This window comes from Mauremys reevesii, linkage group 9 (assembly GCF_016161935.1).
Source record: "Mauremys reevesii isolate NIE-2019 linkage group 9, ASM1616193v1, whole genome shotgun sequence".
NCBI lineage: Eukaryota > Metazoa > Chordata > Testudines > Geoemydidae > Mauremys > Mauremys reevesii.
In genome coordinates, this window is record NC_052631.1 from 86844505 (window position 1) to 86859667 (window position 15163).

General features: G+C 42.6%; 1 protein-coding gene across 1 annotated transcript in view; it reads right to left on the minus strand.

The window, feature by feature from the left end:
- Positions 1-1542, minus strand: part of VSIG1 (V-set and immunoglobulin domain containing 1) — a 36577-nt gene extending 35035 nt beyond the window's left edge. Inside the window, exon 1 of the mRNA XM_039488522.1 lies at positions 1494-1542. Coding sequence (XP_039344456.1) covers positions 1494-1542 — 49 coding nt within the window. The remainder of the gene's footprint in view (positions 1-1493) is intronic.
- Positions 1543-15163: the final 13621 nt, after the last annotated feature.

Consider the following 15163-nt stretch of genomic DNA (forward strand, 5'->3'; position numbering starts at 1 on the left):
TGCTCGATCTTGCAAGCCTTTCCTTACAAGTATTTAATCTGTTTCTATGCTCTGTGGCATAACTATGAGAGATTTCCTTGCCACAGAAAAAGTTAATATATAGTTTTTAATGGTAACAAAATAAATTAAGCAGGAAGCCAAACGCTCTGCTAGACGCCAAAAAACCATGGCTGCAATAGAGACACTGTATGTCTCATTACAACAATCTGTAACCCACTGAGGCCTTGTCTACACTAGCGAGCTTACAGTATAGCCGCTCTCTGCCGGCGGGAGAGCTTCTGCCACTGATCTAGCACTGTCCATGCTGGCACGTCTGTTGTTTTTTTCACACCTCTGAGTGACATAAGTTATATCCACAAAAGTGGTAGTACAGACATAGCCTCACTCTCCTTTTGTCCTATGACTACAGAGGTGTTAATTGCCCTCTTCATTTTGAATGGGTTTTGCAAGGTGAGTTAACTCCTTATGCTTAACAATCTGTTCCACCTTGTATTTAGCTGTGACACTCCGATTACCTTTCCCAGACCTGAAGAAGAGCTCTGTAGAGCTCCAATGCTTGTCTTTCTCACGAACAGAAGCTGGTCCCCTCAAAAAAAGATATTACCTCACCCACCTGGTCTCTAACAAACAATGTATTTTTGGTATCTTGATGCTGGCAGTTGCAGAGGTCTGCACTGCTGATGTACACAGTCCGAGTTTCCGTAGTAAACATCTGCACCATTTGAAACATAAACCTGTAGTTTTAAAATTTAAACCAAATTGTTTCACTGAACACCTCTGCTAACATTGAGTTGCTTTACACTTCTAAGGTAACTAGCTATGCTTAAAAGAAAAATAGACTTGTGTATGATAAACAAAAGTCAGGAGTAACTGCTTAAATTGTTCATATGATCTCCAGACAAAATAATAATATCTCCAAGTCTTTATCTTGCAAGGTGCATCTGTGGTGTGGTGAGCACCCTCAACTTCCATTGTCTTCAGTAGCAGTTGAGAGTACTTGGAACATTACAGGATCAAGCTTTTAATGTATAAGCCTTAATATACCATATAAACCCCAGATTTCACAAAGCTTTACATCCATATTTAACTTTAAGCATAGGAGTAGACCCATTAAAGTCCAAAGGATTATTCACATGCTTAAAGTGAAACATGGGTCCAACGTCACCAAGTCATTATTTCTCAAGGATATAGCCCACAGAAACACAACAAGAGCGCGAACAAATCTAATTTTGAGATGTCTGGAAAACGTTAAAGCTTACTCTTGCCTCCTACTCAATTTACAGCAACAAAGCATTAATTTACAGTAGGCAATGCTAAAATAGTATCCTAAGACAAAATACTAAATCACTATTCTGTCTGTTATGATTCCACAAGATATTTTCTTTGGATCATCCCCACAGTTTTCATTCCAGCTAGAAGTAAATTTCTGATGTACTCCTACTTTGCTGGCAAAGTTCACCTACTATTTTATTTATGTCCTTTGTTTTTCTCACCTGAAAGGGCTGCTATAATTGCAAATATCTTCAGCATTGTTGCAAACATCTTCTCGAAGTCAGGAGAGAAAAGAACCCAGATGTTGCTGCTTACATGGACTAAAACTCAACTGATTTTTTTAAGTGGGTTTTTTGTTTTCCTTATCAGCAGCATATCAACGAGTCAACAGGCTTTTTCGTTTTCCTCCTTTATCATCTATAGACCTTTCTCAGAGTAGTTTGTGACTGTTCAGTTGAAACCATTTCATGGGGTGTGTGCGCCTGAGACACTTGTTAATAATAAACCCTAGAATTCTGCAAATCACATAGGGTTAGGTTCTACCACCATTACTCATGCCAAGGCAGTACTTGGCTTCACAAGTACTTCCAGTGGAACTCCTTGCAAAGTACTACTCAACATGAGTACAGATAGCAGAATTTAGCCCCTGGTGAATAAGGGTGACAGAATTTGACTCTTATTCCTCGTTAAGAAAAAATTCTATCATGTGTTTTGAAAAATGGATACCGTGGCGATAATGCTTTGAGTATGTTTGAAAAATGGAAGCACGTAGTTATATAGAAATGCTACACTGTGCTCTCATGCATAATTCTGCTTTGAAGCATCTACAGGAAGCCCATACAAGAGACAACAGCCTAAAATAAAATTAACGGAGCCTATTTTTTTAAAATAATGGAATATATTCGATTTTGATCCATGTACTTGGATGGTGCTAACAAATTTGATAAGAAAATTGCACTATGACTTTATTTTGTTTTGTTACAAAGAGTTAACAAAATCATTGTCATCAAAGTAAAGGGACGTAGCTTCCTTGCAGATCAGGCTCTCCAACTAGGTCCTTAAGAGAGTCTGACTGGATATTCCGCCTATATCCACCACCTCCAGAACTTAGTAGGAAAGCAGGGTAGTCCAGTGGACAGAGTTTAGGACTTGATGACCTGGGTTCTGTTTCTGGCTCTGCTGGTGACTTTGGACAAGTCATTTAATGGCCCTGTGACTCAGTTTCCCCACATGGGAATAACCATGCTCACCCTTTTTTGTAAAACACTACGTTCTGTGGTGGCAAAGTGCTATAAGAGCACGGAGTGTTCTATTAATGATAATGATTCACGAGAGCAGGGGCCTGATCCTGCTGGGGGCTGACCAGCTCCTGGCAGTCAGTGAAATTCACCAGCAGCTGTGGGTGCCCCAACTCTTGCAGGACCTGGCTCTCCATTCTTTATTCCATCCACTTTGGTTGATATTGATTCAGAATCACAAGTCGCGATGATTAGAGTTGTTTCCAGTTATGCAATGTTGTACATTTAGGTGGATGCATGACAGAGGGCAGTGCTGCCTTCCTCCTATGCATAAGGCCACATGTATAGATGGGGTACTGGAAGTGGGCGTGAACCAAACCCTAAGACTCAAGCTCCTCCCCCAAACTTTGTGAATGCATGGCTCTGGGTGCATGCTTGGGAATCTGTGCCTATCACTTCAGGTGATCAGATTTGATGGACCATTGATCTGACCAAGTTAGGTGAGTTCTAGTCTATGTTCCTATATTTCTGTAGCTGAAAAATGCCTGAATATCCCCGCTCTTCCCCCCCACACACATATTTTTGCTCTGTCTTTGGGTATGCTCTGGACAAATGTCAGGATTTGATATAATTCTTCCATGGACCACTTCTATAAATACTGGATAAAGTATTCATTTTTCCTACTTCGTGCTCCTCACAACGTTCCTACAGGGTAGCAATATTTTCCCCATTTTATCCCTGGAACGGTGACTTGATCAGAGCTGACTTAGAGAGGCAGCTGTAGATTCTGGGATTCAAATCCCACTCCAAGTCCCTCCTGAAATATAAAAGTGGTCAAATTCAAGATATTGACCCATTCCCAAGTAAAACATTTAGGGCCAAATTCTGCCCACAAATGCACATGGGAAGCACCCGTTGACTTTCATAGGATCTGCCGGTGAACACTTTAGGTAGAATACATGCTAAGGAGGCCCGGGAGCCTATGCTATTATACCTGGTACCTGTTCAGAGGCAGCTGACATCCTGACAAAGGATCTCTGTAACTTACATAACCATCCAGTTATAGCCTGCGGTATTATGTAGCCCCATTATTATTATTATACTGCTTTGCTCCTTTGCAGGTAGCCTTGCCAGGATTCCCCCAGCAGAGAATCTGACTAGGAGCTCTTAAATTACTGATCCTGCAGCAGGCAAGATGATGCCAAGAAAGATCACTGTCCCTACCTTCAGGTCAGCATGTACCCAAGGGCCTGTATCCTCCTCTAATTCCCTATCATTTAATAGCCCAAATGCCTCTCTTTTGTCTGACTCTCATGCAGGGAGCCTCGCTGAGTGGGGTTTTTTTTTCTTCCCCTCACTTGACATTGATTTTTGTGTGAATTCAGTGCTTGTGAAAGCTGATAGTTTTATATCCCCTGGAGGAGGATGTTCTCGGTTTATCCAAAGCCAGCAGCACAACTTCCCCACCAATGAGGGACCCGTGGATGAGACTGGCAACAAGGTTGCCAATCAGTGCCAACGGCGGTGGTGACTTGTGTGATGTGGGAGGGTTTACTAGACACTGAACTGCAGCCATCAATCCCATTTCACACAGGCCATCAAACAGCCAAGAATTTTTGGCCCTGGCCAGCATGGGCTGGTTTCATACAGGCAACCTAGAAGTGAAATGGTGTATATCCTATTATCAGTCTCCTAGTCCAGCCAGCCTCTTTGGATGAGTCTCTTGTGAAGATGACAGATAGAATTTGCCAGGATCTATTGTGCTTCTCACACAATAGACTGTAACAATGTCTGTGGGACTCACAGTAGAAAGATGTCACTGTGTCCAAAGCAACTTCCCTCTATTTTTTTGTTTTGAATATTCAAATCATTCTTCCATGAAATGGAGGCTCTAGCTTCCCCAGTGGCTCAGCTTTCCTTCAGATAAGTGTGGACATTTTCAACAATGAGGATTAGTCAGTTTGCAGCAGGTGGAGTGGTAACTCTTATCTAAAGATAAGATGGAAAATGGAAAGGGCCAGTACCAGGAACTGCATGTTAACAGACTATGTGACTCAAACCTATGTACACTGAATCACACTCAGGAAGGTCCACTCTTAAATAATTCCCAATTAGACACTCTGCAAACACAAGCGTTACTCATTGAAAAACAAAACCCACAGCCACATACTCATGGGAAGGTAGCAGGCCGTCCGTCCAGTCCCCAGACAAGCACTTACATGATACTTGAAGGCTGGTTATTTCTATATGAAGCCATGGCTTTGACTAATTAATAAAACTTCCTGAGTAACTCCACGTTTGGCTGGACTAAGCTCTGCAGCACTATAAGCCCTTTGTGTTTCTGAAATATGCTAAATATGTTATTCCACAAAGACACCAAAACCAGAGTAGAACCTGCTTCACAGAGTTCCCACGCTCAGCATTGTATCTGATTGCAGTGGATGAACAGAAGAATTTAATTAAGTTTAATACAAGTGCAGAATTTGAATTTTTTTAAGCTCCTAAATCCATCATTAGGTTGACTTTCAAATGCACATGACAGATTGCTTGCTACTGTACAGCATCATTTGATGTCTAAAAAAATTTCTTATATAATGGTGCCTTTGGCGTTAACTGATGAAACGTCTGGTAGCTCTCTAAAGACTGATGATCAGTAAATGATCTGATTATACAAACCATGTATTGTGGGCAGCGCCAAGCTAGGATAACTCAAATGCACTGATCAGAGAAATATTTAGTTCTATGCAATACTTTATCATTTCTCTTTGCTGCATTTGATTAATATTTATAATGTAACTCCTCCTTCTTGAAATACATTGCAATGTATTGTGCTGTGTGTACATGTAGCCCTGGCTTCTACTCTATGGAATCAGAATTTCTCATGGGCATAACACAGGCTGAATGCTGCTAACATCGACTGGAGATTCTCCTTTAGTTTAATTGGTAGGGGGCCTGTGCTTTTGGAGCAGGAGAATCTGGGTTTTGATCCCACTGCTGCCACAAAGTTCCATGTAACCCTGGTGTGCAGGGTTAGTTGTTGACCAGTGGTTAGTTACGGTATTAGAGAGGGACCCAAACCAGAACCCCAAGTCCAAACCCTCCTAAGCTTCCTGAATCCAACTTCAACCCATTAGCTCTAACTCAGTAAGTGTCCTTGGAACATCCTGAACCCTAGGGGCTAGGGAAGGTTCATATCCAGGCCCAAACCTTTCTCTGAGGTTTTCAGCCCATCACTGATAATTACGTACATTTTTTCTGTATCCTAGAACAAAATAAATACCCGGCCTAAACGCAGGGGGTTGTGTATTGGGTAACGACTGAAGCTATTTCTTCTGCTCTGTTGTAATATCTTTTCCACTGCCCCGTGTGTAATATATTAAACAAACTGGTTTATTGTCATCTATAATTGCCCTGGTGGCCATTTCAGCCTCTTCCTGTAACACCACAGAGAGTTCACCTTCATCCCTAGAGGGGGCTCCTCCAGTCCAGGGTTGAGACACTGGCAAGGTAGGAACCTGCCCTGGAGCTGCCCACTCTGTACCTGTTCTGCGGCCAAATCGACGTCTTTGTTTTCCAGGGCTGTCAGGGGAAGATTTTAATTGGCACAAACGGCAGTGAGGCACCTCACTCTCACTGACTTGCAGTGGAATGTAGATGCCCCCCCCACACCCCCGGCACTAAATTCCTGGTTTAAAATGTGTTTTTTAGTAAATTAGTAAAAAAAAATTGTCCACTAGTAATGCAAGTGCCTGAAATGCTTTCAATACAGTGGGATGACACTACATAGAGAATGTTTTAGAAACTAACGAGCCTGATTCCAGAGGGTGCCAAATACTTGCAATTCTCTTTGAAGTCAATGGAGGTTGCAGATGCTCAGCACCTCCCAGGATCGGACCTTGTGTGATCTCTTTGTACTTCCATTGACAAGCATCAGCTTGCAATTTCTTTAGGAAAAAGGCCTCCAATGGATTTATGTTTAATCTTGCTGGCAAGAAGCCACAACATGACGCTCACTCACCAGAAGCGTCTCTAAGAGGACATGCTATCTTCACCTTTCCATTTGGTTTAGTCTGCAAACAGAAAATGAGACCCTCTCAGAGAGGAGTTCAATTGTATTGTCAGGCTGTAGGGTGTGTGTAGCTTTGCTCCCTCAAGACTTGGTAGGTTCTTCATGTCTGGGGATTGGTCCTGCTTTGAGTAGGGGGTTGGACTAGATGACCTCCTGAGATCCCTTCCAACCCTGATATTCTATGATTCTGTGTAACGCACTGAGCCAGCGTCTCAGAAGTGGGGTTTCTGGGAAAGGCAAAGCAGTGTCTGAACACGGACACTAGTGCCATGTCTTGCAATATTGCCTTCCAGAGACTGCTACTGAAAATTACATGAAAGCTGCCACCACCAGCTGGTTGGTGTGCTGGGGGGCATGCAGTGTATTTATTAATACATTTACTCAGGCCTCTCTTCCACCCCCCCCACCCCGCCCCCCAATTATTAATGTTATCCCCAGGGATAACCCTCACAATATCATGAGCAGCTCTGTCACCTGGTGCTGCATTCCAGCCAGATCTCACAAGTTAAGCAGGGGTGGGACAGCGCTTTCTTGGAGCAGGGTTCACCAAGGGGCACCGAAGATGGTGTGGGCAATTCAGTAGATGAATCAGTGCTGAACCAATGGCCCAACATGATACTCAGGGGCACTGCAATGCCAAAGGTGCCATCTTTTCCCTGAGACATATTTGAAATCCTGCTGAAATGTAGAGTGTTGTTCAAGATTCCATGGTAATTTTAGTGTTGACCTCAGTGTTCTGCCCAAATTCCAGCTTGAGGTCTTTAAATTCTCCCTGCACTTTCAGTTGGAAATACCATTCTTCTTCACTTCCTCTCACAGACTGTTACTGTGTGCCGTTACAAGATCACCACGTCTCACCTGAGAGGTGGCTGCAGTTCAGGGGTGTGAGAAGTGTAGATATCTTTTGTCCACTTCGCAGATGGGATGCGAGGCTTACCTCATTAAAGGTTGCAAAGCACTTTGAGCTCTTTGGATAAAAAGGGGAATTGAAGTGCAAATTATTACTGCTTGTATAAATCCAGATATGTCCTTACCGGCAATAAATCAGGGAAAATTTTGCTCATGCTGAGATATAATGTACCCGCCTCCTTCAAAGTCAAGGATTACGTCCTCCTCCTCCAAACCAGGGAAAAGGGGCAGATTGCAAACTTTCAGTTTGTTTGCTGATCTAACTGAAGGTGCAGATAACTAAGCCAGACACAAACCAAAATGAAACCAATCTTTCCCTCAAACACCTCCCACAATGACGTCTCATCTTCAAATGGCAGCAAAAGAAACAGAGCTGTAACATGGAGCTGTACCTGAAAAGCTATCCTGTGCAAACCTAGAAACAGAAAGCAAAGTGAAAAAAAACCAAGCAGACCTCCAGCAAGCTGAATGGTTGGTGGGGTGAAGGTAAACATCAGACTGCGTGGAAGCTAGCAAAGAAAATAACCCTTCCCCTGACTGACAACTGCAAAATCCAAGAGAATTCTGTGTCCTCTGTAAAAGCTGCAGCAGATAAATATTATGTCACTGCCAAGTTACACTCCCCCAGGGGCCACGCGAGAAGATGTCAAAATGAGAGTGATAAAGAGGACATGATTCACAGTGCCACTCTGGTAGCACTCTTTTCATTGCTGCAAATCTGATGGAGATGGGAGGAGTGGGGAAAATCTCTAAAGCAAATAACTTCAGCATCCACACTAATTCTTTTCACAACCGGTATAAGAGAAGAGGGACAACTGTAGATGATGACTGGGCAGATTGGGGGCTCTGAAGTGATTTTGTGTTCACGTACAGAAGAACGTTGGATCATCGTGGTGGAGCTAATTGTGAGATTTTTGCCAAGGATTTGGTTCCAGGACATCCCTGCTGATACAGCAAAGAGTGTATTAAAGCAATAGCATACCAATTGACTAAAAGAGCTCATGTGTAAATCCCACACAGCGGGTAAATGGGTGCCCACAAGCCCGTACAGGGCCTGAGTAAACAGGATTCACCAGGGGTTAGGGAAAAGCATCTTCCCTCCCCTCAGCTGCCATGTATGAACAAAGTTTGTAGTTAGTCCAAGGCTGCTACTGGATGCTCGGGTAGCAGCTGTGGCCAGGAAAACATTTCCCCATCTGTGCCTGGCAAGCCGAGGGCAGCTACTTCCTTAGTTGCCTTGCTAACACTTTTCTTGCCTTTGTCACCTGGAGTCTGGGCTGCTTACTGGGACTATATGTTCCGGCCATTCAGAAGCTGAAGCTGATCCAGAATGTGGCAACGTGCTTGATATACAGGGTCGTGCAGAAACAGCGCATAATTGGAGGCCTTTGCAATCTCGCTAGCTGCCTGTGAGCTCCCCGGTGGAGCTCAGGCCTAAATGGCTTGAGGTCTAGTTATTTGAGGGCCCATCTCTCACCCTATGCCATACTGCCATGGTTGTGATCACTGGAGGTACATGAGTTGGAGTTCTCTTGGCTTAAGTAAGGGAGAGTGGGTTATAGTATGTTCTCAATAAATATCCATTGACTTTGGAATGCGCTTCGTTCTCTGGTCCATCAGGTCTATTAACCTGGACACACTGCAAAGCGAAATTTTCTCTTGAGATTTGGAGAAGCGGGTGACTAGGAGGTACAAGTTATAAGTGAGGATCCTTTGATTATTAATGAGCACTCTGTTACTATCTGCTGTTGTATTTTAATGAGTGTGAATTGCAATTGTTGGGAGAGCTCAAAGGCCTGGCTGGGCATTTATCATTGTTATTTATCAAAATAAATAAGTGAAATCTGTGTGGAATGCAGCCTCACAGAAATATGTCTCTGCTACTTGTGAGTTTGGACAGATTAGAGCTTTATCTCTTCCCATCATTCATTATCTGTCTGGTAACCATCTTGAACCATGCAATAGGCTTGAATCCTTTCACAGAATAACCTTGTCTTTATCATCCCTTCTTAGCTACTACAAGATAATTGGCTTTCTCTGGATCTTAAGTGCAATCTAAAAGAGGACCCCCACACACATACTTTGCTGATATCTGTTGCTGCTTGCATAAACTTGATAGGCTACATCAGGGCTTGGAATGCACGAGGAAATACTTCCACCTGTTAAACTATTGAAACAAAGAAGTTAGTTTAATAAGGACCTGACCTTGAGAGCTGCAGAGTGCTTCCTGACAAGCACGCTCAATTTCCTCTGACATCGAAGGAAGATGAATGTGGTCAGCACCTTGCCTGAGGTCTTCAGCACCTTCCAGGATCAGACCTTTAATCTGTGGCAAGAAGTCAGTGGATGGGCCCTGGATGGGAGATCTCTTCTAGCCAGAGTAATGCCGTATCCATGTGCTTATTTGAACTCTCAGCTGTGAATACATACCAAGGACACTATATGGTTCTTAGTAAATCTGCTGACCCATAACCCAATGTTACTCCCATTGAAGTCAGTGGGAGTTTTGCGTATGCAATGACTTCAGAATCAGGCCCTAAATCTTCAAGGTTGACTGTAATATTTTCTATCTTCTCCCTCCACCTCCTTTCCTGGGACAAATACTTAAGAACTGGGAACTAGCTGCTAGTGACATCTCCTAGTTTTTTGAAAGTCCTTTTACAATTGGGATATTTCAGGAATGAAGTAGGGGCCAAATCTGCATTTGTCATGGCCATGAAACTCCCACTTGAAACTGTTGATAAGATTGGGCATTGGAATTTTAGTTATTGTGCATTTGGAGAAAAAATTGGCAGTGCAATTATTTTGATATAAAAGATGACTTTTACTCTCTTGCTTAGTTTCCCTGGATAGGAAAGCACACAGTTCAGCACTTCCTGCATGCTAGACTTTTAAGAGTGTTCTGGTTAGCTCATTTCACAGTAACAATTCACAAGACAGCACGCTGCTTTATCGAAAAGGGCCAGTGTAAAAGAATCAGCTTACTTGTTCCATGGTGGTGACAAAATCAAAGTAAACCTGAGTCAAGTTACAATGAACTGATTCTGTGCTGGGGTCTGGCTTTCTTTTTCTTTTTTGCTTGACACATAATCTTTTCTGTATGCACAGTTAGCCTGGGTTGCTAGAACTGTTTTGTAGTTGAGATTAACTTCTGAAGCCAAACAAAACAAAAGATTCATATTTCAAAGGGTTTGGGGATTAGATAGTCTATTAGCTTTATCAACTAGAAAGTTCATTTTTAAAAATTTGTCTCATGCAATTGCACATTACATGAATTAATTGTTCCTGATGTGGTTAAGTGAATGCTGTTTCTAGAACTTGGTTTGGAAGATATATAAGCTGAAGTGCAGCATCTACTGTACATTTAAAATGAAAAAAGTCTTTAGTTTAAGAATGGATGTGACAACCAGGGCCAGCTCTAGGCACCAGAGAAGGAAGCAGATGCTTAGGGTGGCCAGTGGAAAGGGGCGGCATGTTCGGGTCTTCAGAGGCAATTCGGCGGCGGGTCCCTCACTCCCTCTCTTCCTCTTCAAGCTGCCGCCAAAGTGCTGCCAAAGCGGAAAAGAGGGAGCAAAGGACCCGCCACCGAATTGCTGCCGAAGAAGGAAGCAGCGCGATTGAGTTGCCGCCGAAGAGCCGCGGAAGAGGAAGAGAGGGAGCGAAGGACCTGCCGCCAAATTGCCGCTGAAGAAGGAAGCAGCGCGATTGAGCTGCTGCTAAAGTGCCGCCGATCGGCTTTATCTTTTTTTTTTTTCCGCTTCGCTGCTTGGGGCAGCAAAAGAGCTGGAGCCGGCCCTGGTAACAACTTCATTTAGCAGCCCCTTGACCATTTGAACAGGTGCAAGAAATTAATTGTGATTTTTTTTTGACTCCCAGGACCAAATGTAAACCTGTTATAAAACAGGTACAATTACAATGGAACTAACAGTTTTGCACCTCCTTTACATTTATGCTTTAGTCACGTTCATATTAATGCAACACTCAAAGTCATACTGTTGTCAACTCTAATGATATCTGGTGCTTTTCTTAAAGCCCCAGCTTCTGGAGTAATGTGATTCTGAGAGAATCTCATCTGTCATTTAAAACAAAGGTCAGTTTCTAGCCCTCATGGTTGCAAAGAAAAGCTTGGAGCAAGTGTATCTTACGGCCCAGGAACCAGACGGTAAATTAAAGTAACCTAGAATGTATTATTTTTTTTAAGTCTCATTGTTTTAAAGCCAATCTCATTATTCTAGGGGTTTGACTGAATTTTGTTGAATATTTGGGGTTGGCAATACTGAGATTGAGGGACAGCTCTTCAGCTGGCGTACATTGGCATATCAGCACTGAAGTTAACGGAGTGGTGCTGATTTATTGCAGCTGGGATCTGGCCCTGGGAATTTAGTTGCACAGAAGTCAGAAAATGCAGAGTTAAGGTTCACACAGCGGTCTCATCTCTGTTCCTTTGCACGTGTACATTGTATTGCAAAATGCTACATATGTGCCTCTAAGCTTATCGAAGTGGAGCCTCAGTAAGTCTTTAGTCATGGTACAGAAGATGTCTTGCTGACGCCTTTCCGTGTTCAATCTGATCCAAACGTCACAGCTGATCCGTGTCTCCACAATGGGCTAAATCAAACTTCGGGATCTAAATACTGTGGGCCTGATTCACCTCTCACTTACACTGGTTTTGCATTCATGTAACCAAGCCAGGAGGGAACATTCTGTTTTGCATCCAAACATTGTAGCTCCGCCCCATCTCTAAATTACTCTAGGTCCGCTAGAAATGCATTGATTTTTGCATTTCTTCCCTGAAAAAATATAATTTATTGTTATCTTTTCCCTCTGAGCTACAGCTCTCTCTTGTCTGCTGAAGAAATACCCACTTGGGTTTTTTCCATGCACACATCCTGAGACTGAAGTCTGCCTCCCCTTACTGGTATATCTCTTTCTCCTGCTACTGTGTCCTGCTCTGCTACACTGTTTGTCTCATGATTGTTTGTTAAACACACACAAACAAATCAACTAACAGTGGCATGGCACATCACTCTTCTCTCTCTTTACTCTGCTCTCTAGTTAGTGGTTGCTGTTAGTCTCCCTTCTTTTCCCTTTCTTACATGATGTGCACACAAAGCTATCTTACCTCACTTATTTGAGGTCTTCAGGACAACCTAGATTCTCTAGGCCCAGATTCTTGGTGGACTTGCATCAAAGTGATTATTGAGCAGCTTAAAAATAAAAAGCAGCAAAAGCACACCTTCTGCAGCACAGCACTGCTTCCAAAGGTACCATGCAGCAGAAGGCAGCAGATTGAGAGGCAGATTGATCAGGAAGAAACAGTCCTTAAAATTTAACAAAAGTATACAAAAATAATAAAAAAATCAACCATCACCATCTTTAACCATCATTATCTATCTGTTGTTCCTGTTTTGTTTTTTTTTTTTTTATTTTTTTTTTTATTTACACAGGCCACACTAAAGGATAAGCAGCCAGCAGCAGGGCCACAACAGCAGGGCTGCATCCCAGCGGGGGAGAGGCTGGAGGGGGGGCTGGGGGGGGAGGGGGCGAGGGGAGGCTGGAAAGAGCTGTCAGAGCTCCAGCTGGATGTTGGACTCACAGGGTAAGGGGGGCTAGGTGGCCAGATACCTGGCCTGGGCCAGCCTGGAGGGAGTTCAGTGCTTCAGTCCAGCAGGCCAGGAAAGGGGGAATGGAGCCCAGCCAGAGGAGGAGGAGCCTATCCCCCCAGAGCCAGAACAAGTCTCTGAAAAGAAAAAGGAAAGAGTCAGGGAAGGGAAAGGGAAGTGGGCAGAAGAGAGAAGAGAGAAAGGGCAGAAGAAAGAATCTCCAGAGAAGTCCCAGCTACCACCTCCCAGAGACCAGAACCTAGAAGAGAGCAGCAGTGGCAGGTGCCAGCAGCCTTTTGCCATATGACATGACATTGTCCTATCAGAAATCATTGCTCTGCCTGAGGGAGCTCAGAGGAGGGAGAGCTCAGAATGGAAAGAGAGAAGATTGATTTATGGGGAATGAACGTGGGAAGCTGGGACATGAGGAAGAAACTATGGTAACAGTAAGACTATACAAATACATACAACAAATACAAAGAGAATAAGAGAGGAAGAATTTAATTAGATAGAATGGGCTATAATAAATGGTAATAAATTATGGAATAAGCAGATGATTATTTTGTGTTGGGTTTTCCAAAGGGGCTGTGTTTGTTAGACTTAAAGGAAACTGTGTAAGAGGAGTAGGAAATGTGCTGTATTGAGCTAGATCTAAAGTAGGGGGCCTCTCCAAATCTAAATTCTATTCTTTCTAAATTTTTTTTTATTCTTTTTTTTTTTTTTTTTTTTTCACACTTTGATTTTTTAATTGTTTTTTTTTGACTTTTCATTTTTTAATGACTTTTTAAATCCTTTTTTCTTTTTTTCACATTTCTTTCTCTCTTATTCTAATTCGTTGTTTTGGTTATGACATCCCGCAACAGCACAGTAATTGGTTGAAATTGACCAAAAAAAACTGGTTATTGAACCTAAAATTTGTCTTCATTTCTTTGTCATTTCTTTGTCTTGCAGTTGGCAGAGAGTGACAACAGTCGAGCAAGCAGCGTTTCTTCTTTTTTGTTTTGTGTTCTTATACTTCTAATTCTTTGAGATATACTGGATTTTATTATCCTGTGATGATGTGGGTGAGAATGAGAGAAATGTGATATATGAGATGATCATCCTGATATCAGCTGGAAATCGGATCATGTCATGTATAATATATGATCAATGCACTGTCCAGAGGTGGGTCTTGCAGGTCGGCTTCCTGCTAGAGGACAAATCAGTGACAGGAAATCTGGATATTCTTTGTGTAACTTGTTTTATTCATGATATGTATACATCAGTCCTTGAACAGAGGGAGTCAAGTAGCAGTCAGGTAAACCTCTCTTTCAGGAGACGCAGCCAAAACACCAACACCCTGTTCCCCGGGAGCAGCTCTGCCACAAGAATTGACTGTTGTCAGGGAGATTAAAGAGGAGAGCAAGCTCTCTTACTGCTTACAACAACAGCTCTCACAAAGTAACTGCAACACCCAACTAACAAATATGCCGCTTTTATTCAAACACTGAACAGTGCTCACAAGCCAAAGAAAAGCAGTTGTAAAACTGTGTGCAATAGCGCCATCTGGTGACTTACATCATTACAGTAATTATAAAATCCTCTAGCATTCATTGTGCATTAAAGCATATAGGACACTCTTGAAAATCTTCCAATCCATCCATGTACATCACTGCAGGCAAAATTAGTGTCTTAAAATCTGGTGAAAAAACATATTTATTCTACTGTGCTGATGTAGCTGATAATGAGGCCAGAGTTATCTCTTTCTCTGTGCCCTGATATGGAGACTGGTGGTATAGGTGGATTATTTCTATGCAATCATCTCTAAGAGCTCATTCCCCTAGCAATTATTTTGTTTTCACTAGTTTACCCAGTTTATGACCAGACAGTAGAACACTGGGATTTGATATGTAACTCAATCCAATGTGGGTAGGCTAGTGTTTGTTACCAACAGCCAATAGTTCCCTAACTTTACAAACATTTATGCACAGACGTAATTTTATTCATGTGAGTAACCCCTCAGAGGTCAATAACGCCACTTATGCATTTAATGTTAAGCACATGCATAAGTTCTTGTGGAAGTGGGACATAGG